Source organism: Parasteatoda tepidariorum, chromosome 1 (assembly GCF_982258835.1).
Source record: "Parasteatoda tepidariorum strain Cologne lab strain chromosome 1, Ptep-v5.0, whole genome shotgun sequence".
NCBI classification, from domain to species: Eukaryota; Metazoa; Arthropoda; class Arachnida; order Araneae; family Theridiidae; genus Parasteatoda; species Parasteatoda tepidariorum.
This window is the reverse complement of record NC_141755.1, coordinates 105065012-105074297: the sequence shown is the minus strand read 5'-3', so window position 1 is coordinate 105074297 and position 9286 is coordinate 105065012. Positions and strand designations below refer to the sequence as shown.

The window sequence follows — 9286 nt, the reverse complement described above, 5'->3', positions numbered from 1 at the left end:
ATTGATGGAAAGGAGAATTTTCCTCGGACTGGGAAAGCTATAAGAAGTAAAATATAAAACAAATAATGAAACGCGCCGTCATGCAATAGTGGGAGAGATGACATCAAAGATGACATCAGAATGACGTTTTAGCCGACGTACACTAGCAATAGCATTAAATTGCATTGTCAATGAAAATCTTATGACAGGGTAGATTTTAGCTGAGCATACGAAAACGCTGCAAACGGAAACCTTATAATTATGTAGATTTAAGATGATTTTCATCTTAGAACTAGCTTTATTCAAGGTTTTTTTTCCCGCTTGAAAATCCTAAGACAACCTCGTTTTAAGGTTGTTATGTTGAAGGTTGTTTTCCAAGGTTTTGAATTAGGGTAATGTGCGTAGAATAGAGCAGATTGTCGCAGACCTTGTTTTAAGGTTAGAAGGTTTACACGTAAACCGTGTAAAAAACCCTTTTTAGGTTTGCATGAAAAGATTTTTGTTGTGTTGAAAAAACCTTATATTGCTATCTGGGACCATAATTGTCATGAAATTTTAATAGACAATGCAATTTTATCCTATCGCTAGCAAGATGTACGCTAAAACGTCATTATGGACCTAAATGACCATTTCAGATATGTGACAATTGTCGATCGAAGTGGGCTGCAGGTAGCGTAGGGCAGAACTCTTTACCTTTGGCAACACTTCGCATGCTTTCGCCATTAGTTTGTGGAAAGTCATAGAGGAAGGAAGTACGTTAGTTTCTCTCTTGATTTTCATATGGATTAAAATCTTTTAATTTGGTAAACTATATGGAACTAAAAACTGCATTAAACATAGTTGTAAAGCATCACTGAAATTTAAAAAAAATATTCTTATTAAATAAAAAGGAAAAATATTAAGAAAAGGGAAAATATAGTAGTACTTTCCTATGCAACTGAAGAGAGGAGGAGAAGGAAGGGAAAAGGGCCAAAGGCATGAAACCTGTCTCTCCCCAGATGGCGTATTCGAGAGTTGCGATCGCCAATGCCTTTTAAAAAGCTTCAAAAAATTTTTTTATTCCTTTTAGGATGAAAGGTTTAAAACTGCAATATTTTTGCTTTATTGAAAAAAGGTTTTTAGTATAAGCATTTTCGTGACAATTTCGACACAAGTTTGTCGTAAGGTTACATGCTTATTCTGAGATGGCAGTCCGCTCTTTACTACATATACTTTGTGAGTGTAGAAGTGTAGTGGAGAAGATACTCGGGATAGCAACAAACCACCTGATTTTTCAGTAAAACTAATTGGACAAAAATAAATTGGACAATTTTACAGTTTATTATTAATTTGAAATTTTTTTATTTAACAAAGTTTTCTAAACTTTTTCCTAATTGTCAACATAATAACAGAATACTCTTTAAGGAATAATATCTCGCTTTATAGTGCACGAAATTTAAATTTAATGAAAAGAAGCTGTAATTTTAAGGATAGCTTAAAATTCCTTCTGAATATCAAAATGAAACCCTCGACAGAAATTAGCAACTATGAAGAAACAGTCAATTTCAATGGTAAAAAATTAGCCAACAGAAGATCATTTCATCTCAGTACAATCAAATAGTCAAGGTATTCAACCATTCCAATAAACCGACACGAAGATCCAACTATATAATTATATACTTAAGTTATTTTAATTGATCCAAAATCAGCAGGGCTGATGGGAGCTTTCTGTCGACCCAAAATATTCAAATTCTCCATTTAGGAAAATATACGCTATATGCATCTTTTAATAAAATAAGAGTTTTTTCCAGTTATTTCTAATGCAAATATTTCCACACAAGTAATATTTTTATATACTTCACTTTCAAACGACAAAACTGACAGTGAGAAGGAACAATTACTTAAAATGGAATAATTAGTTATTTTTTAATGAAAAAGATTTTCCAATTCACCAACTCATTTCCCCTCTTAAAAAAACAACTAACTCCAATTTCTGTTCAGCAAAATTGCTAGCTATGGATCTCTTTTTATTTTTTGGTAAAAAAAAAAAAAAAAAAAAAAAATCTGTTCATGAAACAATTCATTATGCTGTAAGAATTCATTCAGTAAAATGAATCAGTACATCACTACAAATGTGCCGATAATTAAATTAAAGTTGATTGATGATCCTATTGGATGATCCAAAGACATGCCATCACAATTTTGATCCTTTGCAGAGGGGATGGCACACCCGCTTCGGTTGCCCGATGACCTGCACGTGAAGTCTAGCACTTTACGGTACAACAGTTTAACGAGGACCAATACCGCACACCCTCGGCACCTACACAGACTGATCCAAGTGGTCACCCAACCGCACACTGACCGCAGCCCGTGATGCTTGACTTTGGTGATCTGCTGGGAACCGTGTCTTAACGATTAGTCCACTGCGGGACTTCAGTTTTATTTATATTGGCTGTATAGAGACACAGGCCAATCACGCAAAAAGAGCCAAACCTAAGTAACTCGAACAGTTGATTTTTTGTTGCCAACAGTTGAAAAGTTTTTTCTTTTTTTTTGTTGAACCACTGTATGGTGAATATTTGTTCAAGAAATAAGCACACCACAACGGTCTTATAAAATTCTCTGATTCTAAATTACAACACGAAACTGAAAACAAAGTTATCAGACTGAAATTGACGTTAGAGGGTGTTTCCTGAAGAATATCATTAAAAAATCGTCGTTTTGCTTATTTTTTGCTTTAACAATTAATTTTTTTTATTTCATAAATTTATATTTTGAGCACTTCATTAGTTTAGTTTCTCATAAACACATTAATGGCGATAATGGAAGGTCCTCTTAGTAAATGGACAAATGTGATGAAAGGATGGCAGTATAGATGGTTTGTGCTTGACGACAATGCAGGATTATTATCTTACTATACAGTGCGTTTATATTTGTTAGTTTAATGAGATACGTGATGAGTTAGTTTAATGAGATAAAATTTTTTCGTTTATTGTTTTTTACCATGGGAAAAAGGGTGAAATCTAAAATTATCAAGTATAATTCTTCAAGTATTATTTGTACCTATTAATTAATAATATAATAAGTAATTATTACAATTTCCATTAATATGTTCCCTTTGAAATACGTATTTAGTTTCAATCAATGCCTTTTTTTTTGTAATGTTACAGTAAAGTATATTTAAAAATACTTCCCTGTATTTTATGATTTTTTAAAATCTTTTTCTTTCTAAATATCCATCTCCTTTAAAAGATTTAAAATAAATGCCACTCTTTTCCAGAATGGGTATAAAAGTCACAGTGTATGAAATTTTATTTATTGATATATCATCTGTTATACAGTGATGTATTAGTTTTTATATGACAAACATTTGAATATTGTTTCTTTTGAATTAAAACTACAATCGGAAATCTTAACTAAATCTAAAATTAATAAAAGAATTCTAGTAAAAAAGATTTGTGTATTGTAATCTGTGGCAGAATAATCACCAAGTCTTAGCAACTTCCTGGCAGTGGTCTGCTAGAAACTTTAAAAAAAAAAAAAAAAAAGCACAGAAAGGGACCAACTCAAAAGATATAGCTACTCATAGCCACCCTTAACCTCTACATGTTTCTTTTATTTTTTTCTTTCTAATTTTTCGTATTTAAAATCAATTTAGTGCCTTGGCGATTGTAGTTGGCTTTGGCAGATCACGATACAGAAATATCCCTTAAAAGGGCATGTTAGTTACCAAAATAAAAAAATGCTCTTATAGCATTAATAAAATTTTTAAAATTTTTTTTCTGAATTAATAATTCATATTTTCTGAAATATTTTAAGTTTTCAGTCCTGAGCCTTGAATGAGATTTCAGGAACAGGAAAGTTACATGGTTCAAACATTTAAATTTTAACAGGAAAGTTAAATGTTTGGTATCTATATATTACATATTTTTCTGTTGCAATACAATTAATTTTGGGGAAAGATTTAGAATCTTAATCTAATAGATTCTTTATCTTAATCTAATTTTGGAAACTTAATGTATTGCTATTATTTTTATCTTTTAAGGACAGATTGTTACATAAAAATGTAAACTTATGCTTTTTCTCTCGAAACACATTGAATGCATATTAGTTTTTATATGTTAAGTTAATTTAGCTAATTTATATAGTACTTAGAGCTAAAAATTAAAGTTATGTGCAAATGATAAGAATTTACAATTATTATTACAAATAAAAACACAAACTTTGTTGTAACTTTTGAAAAAATAAAAAAAAAACTGTATATTTATAAAGTTGAAGATGATGATACAATTTTAAAAGAAAAAAAATTTAACTATGTGTATTGAGAAATTTAAAAAAAAAAAAATTAAGAAAGAATGGTTAGAAAAACCATTAATTATAACACTTAAGAACTTAATATATTAAATAATTAAAAAAATATTAATTTTATTTCAAATATTTTTATTAATTTTAGATTGATTAATAGAGGGATATCAAATAAATAAATGTGTTTATATCATTTTAGTCTAAAGAAAAAATGGTTCGAGGAGCTCGGAGAGGCTGTGTGCGTTTAAAGGTACGTTAAATTCTATTAATTTTTACATTTCTCATTTGATAAGCTTAGTGAAATTGAGAATGATTGGAATTTAAACTTAAAATATTTGTACTATGCTCTTTTTCGTTTATTTATTCAGGGTGTGCTATTTTAGTACCATAATTTTCTGCAGATTACAGTTTCACCGCATTGTTTGGCACAGCATGTCCTCATTTGGACCTTGTGCCACTAAACCCTACATTCAATCAATCAATTCTGCAGATAACAGATTATGTGTTAAATATGCAAGGTTCTGCGTCTATTCATTGCGCACAACTCACAATGACGACAACTCGAGGAGTAACTTATCGCAGAGACAATTTCTTGTAGGCACAATCTGACGAATTGACAATTTGTCATGGGCACAACTCTTTATAAAGATAATTTACTGTGGTGCAATTTTTTAATTGATTAAATTTAATAGGGAAAGTTAGCACTGCAGTGATGTAGACATAATATTAAAGCAAAAAACAACCTGAAAAAAAAAACAAAACAATCTAGGATCTTTTGGCAGTTATTCCTACTGATTTCTACACTGTTTTTAAAATCTGATATTTTTTAATGCAATATTTGTTACAACAGGCAAAACTCACAAGACACATTTTAGTAATCCTTTTTTAAAGAGTACCGATTTACTTGATTTTGTCTTGAATTCTCTTCTCACGAATTTCCAAATTTTTAAAATTTTAACCCTGGCTTTATGATGATTACTTGCAAAAGGGAGGTGTATGTGATTGTTTTTTCAAAATGTGAGAATGACATCCTTACATTTTTTTATATGCTGATGAAAAAAATTTATTAGATATTAAATATTTTATCTTTCCCCTTTTAAATTTTTCATGAATTTTTGCTTTGTTGTATAAAAATGATACTGTATTATTTAGTATATTTATACTTAGTTGTGCAGAAATAATCTTATGTGTATAAGAAGTATTTAGTATTAAAAACAAACCACACATTGTGGAAAAATTGTTTTATTTCAGAGCAAAACTATCTAACCATAAAGATTTAAAAAAATATGTGCTAATTTATTTATTCAGCAATCACAGGTTAGAATGTGTATCTTCTTCAAAGTAAAATCAGTGACATTACTTTTGAGGTAATTACCTTAGATAAGTTTTCCCCCCTCAAAAATAGAAAAAAAATTTATCTGTTCCTCTATCAGAATGTTAAAAAAGGAAAATTCTTTATCTGGTTGTATAAATATCAAGAGATAAGAAGTAAGTTTACTTCAGAAAACACATAAAAAAAGTAAATTAAAGGTAATTTTTTAAAGCTTTTTCTTGTGATAAATCACTATTTTATGGAAGTGGAGAAACTGTTTATTAAAATGGTATAAACAAATATAACAAATAGGCATGAAACATATTCTAAAAGTCAAACGAAATTAAGAATGAAAAATATTGAATACCACACAATAAAACAAATTTCAAAGGTAAGAAAAACTTTTTTTTTTATTAATTAAAGCTAGCATTCAGTGGGCTAGTATTTAATTAAATGAAAAATAATTTTAGGAAGTTTACCTGATATTACTTTATTTTTTTCTTTAATATTTAATTGGTGCATTGTTCTTATTAAAGTAAAATATTTCTTCTAGAGTGCAATCATTGGAATTGATGATGAAGATGATAGTACATTTACAATAACAGTTGATGATAAAACCTTTCATTTTCAAGGTCAGTGTGAAGCCACAGTAGGCATTACATATTTCCTAGCTTTTAAAATTTCTTAAATTTATTTCTTTTGATCATTCGTAATCAGCTTTTAATTAAATTAAACCAATTATTTAATTTTTATTACATTTTATGAAAAGCAAAAATAAAATTCTTTTCTTAACAATCAAAGTAACGGTTAACTTTTTATTTCAAAAATGTAAGACTCATTCATTGTCAGGACTAAATCGAAAATAAAAATCTATTTATAACTATTTTTAACTCTTCATTTCTCTTACCACAAAAAATGTTTCAGATATATCGTTATACATATTCTCAGTTTTTTTTGGCGATCAGCTTTCACTTAGTTATTTTCAATTTTAATATTGATGGGGGGGGGGGGGTTATCTTTATTTTTAGCTATGTTATATTTTGATAAATCACCAACCATGGATCTCTTCCCATGCTCCTAACTGTCCGTTGGTAACAATTCATTTACTTTTAAATTTCCAACTATTGGCGATTGGACAGGTGGCTTCGGCATTGCAGTCCCAACTGTTGAATATCTATCTTGAAAGAAATTCTTGATGTTAAGAGAATGATTTTCTTGACCCCTTTAAGGAACTTCTTTTCTTTATTTTTATAATTTTGGAATGTAGCCATGTTCAATTTAAGTTTAACATAATTAATTAATTTTTCCTAAACAATTTTTTTCATTTTTCTGGAATAAATATCCCAACATCATATCTAAATTAAGAAGAATCTAAAATGGCCACAATACTTTAATTCTACAAAGAAACTACACCCCACTAACCACTATGAACTAAAACTGCTACTTCAGTCAGTTCATTATTATTTAAAGTAAAATTTCTTAAAATATTTGTAATCTACTTTACTTCTATTTCATCTATCATTGTTAATAAAATTTGTCATGTATTTTTTCCCCTCCTACATATAGCTAGAGATACTGAAGAACGAGATAAATGGATACATGCTTTGGAAGATACAATTTTGAGACATACTCAGAGCTACAGCTATCAAACAGTTAGTATTGTTCATTCATCATTTCTTATTTTGTACAAAGATTATTTATTGTAATTTCTGGTGAGAGTTTTTTTATAAGAAGTAAATTAGCTAATTAATAATGATTTTCATTTAATAAACTTTATACAATAAGTTCTACAGTGTATGAAAAATAATTTTAGAAATGGGATGGCGTATCAAGCTCACTACAAGATTTTGATAAAAAGTTAACTGAAGCTGATGCTTATCTACAGATGCTGATTGATCAAGTGACGGTTAGTATTATTTTATTAGAATTTTTTTTTTAAATCTCTCTTCTACCTTTTTGCTTCTTTTTGTAAATTTGGGGTCTTAAGAGCCACTATTAGAGGTGGGACCTTTTTTTCTGTCTTTTAAATTTTTCAGACTGAATAATAAAAGATTTTTATGATTTTAATTTCTGGATAATTTTACAAATGCAGATTATTGTTTGTCTGGCTGACAATATGTAGATATGTTTTTTAAAAATTTGTTTTAAATTGGGTAATGCAGTATTTATTTTCATTCTAATGTCTGATAGTTATGACATATTTATCATTGTATTATCTAAAATTCATTTTTATAATTAAAATACTATTTAAGGAAAATATCATTAATTAGTATTTTAATTATATCATTATTCATTACTTTTATTAAATATTTTTTTTATTTTTTTATATTGGAAATCAAAACTTTCTCACAAAAACATAACACTACTTGACTTGAACTAAGTGGCATAGCCCGTTTGCTAAATTTCAGTAGAAGGACTATTTTCGGCATTAAAATACATTTATAATAATTCAGCATCAACTATAAAGGAGGATTTATTAGGTTCAATTCTTTTCTTGAGAATAAACAAATTACTCAAGTGTAAATTAAATCAAATTTTCGTTGATGATTGTGTTAGCTGATGTTTATGTTTTTTTTAATTTTTTATTTTTAATGCTACTTATAATAAAAATTTCAAATTTAATTCTGAAACTCAAAAGTATGCATAAATACATAGGAAACTATTAGAGATTTAGCTTATTAGGAAATGCAGCATTTAAAATATTTTGTCTGCATGTTCCTAGAAGTAAGGTTATTTCTGTTCCATCTTAAAAAATTTCAGAAAATTGTTCAGTTTTCATAATATTTTAAGCATTTTACGTGACCTTTTGATCTTCTTACTTCATCTTTGGTAAAGCATTTTGATTATTAACATTTTTGTTGTAACTTTAGGAAAGTGTTAACTTATTCTTCTGCTAGTTGAACATATAAAATAAGTAAAAATTTTCTGTCAATTATAATTAAAATTCTTATTTTCATTATGTGTTTCAGTTAATGAGCTTCACACATTGTTATAATGTAAAATTCATGTTGTAAATTTTTAAATATAGACCTGTTGCTGCAATCCAGATTGGTGATGCTATTGGGCCATAATTTGGTAACCCCCTGACGTAACGCAATGATTCTTAGTATCATTCACAAAATATCCCAATATGAAATAAGTCCTACTCAAAGTATGATCTACAGAGTTCTCGCAAAGAATAAAAAAAGCATTTCCTCACAGGAAAGGGCACTGATACATTTTAACACTGTTAAAATGAATAATGAAATTTTCTTAAAAAGCAAAATAAAAATTTTACAAAAAATTACTCATGAAAAAGTTTTAAATTGAAAATATAAGCTAAATTCAGAGGAAGAAAAAAATTGAAGGAAAATTTCTTCTAAGAACTTCATATACTTGTATTACTTGAGCTACTTGTATATTTTTTAGTAGTAGTTAGTAGGTCTAATTTTTTTTTTTTGTAATAACGAAACAGAAAAAAATTAGCCACAGCCATTATAGCTTTCTATCAAAAATTTTACTCTGTCAGGATTTTAAATTGAACAGTTTATGCTACCTACAAAACACGACAAGCTAAATATTGTTGAATGATTTTTTGTGTGTGACCTATTTGTGATCTCCTGCATTAAAATCTATTTGTAAATTTATTATAACTTATGCTTATATTCATGAAGTTATGAACATTTCTTCAAAAATTAAACTTATTTTAACTCCTTTTGTTAAAAGATTATT

At 28.2% G+C, this 9286-nt stretch overlaps 1 protein-coding gene across 1 annotated transcript in view; it reads left to right on the top strand.

Annotated features, from left to right (window-relative positions):
- The first annotated feature begins 2543 nt into the window (after positions 1-2543).
- Positions 2544-9286, top strand: part of LOC107447177 (oxysterol-binding protein-related protein 9) — a 50087-nt gene continuing 43344 nt past the window's right edge. Inside the window, exons 1-5 of the mRNA XM_087150104.1 lie at positions 2544-2879; positions 4463-4513; positions 6129-6207; positions 7142-7227; positions 7389-7481. Of these exons, the coding sequence (XP_087006230.1) occupies positions 2772-2879; positions 4463-4513; positions 6129-6207; positions 7142-7227; positions 7389-7481 (417 nt within the window). The 5' untranslated portion in view covers positions 2544-2771. The remainder of the gene's footprint in view (positions 2880-4462; positions 4514-6128; positions 6208-7141; positions 7228-7388; positions 7482-9286) is intronic.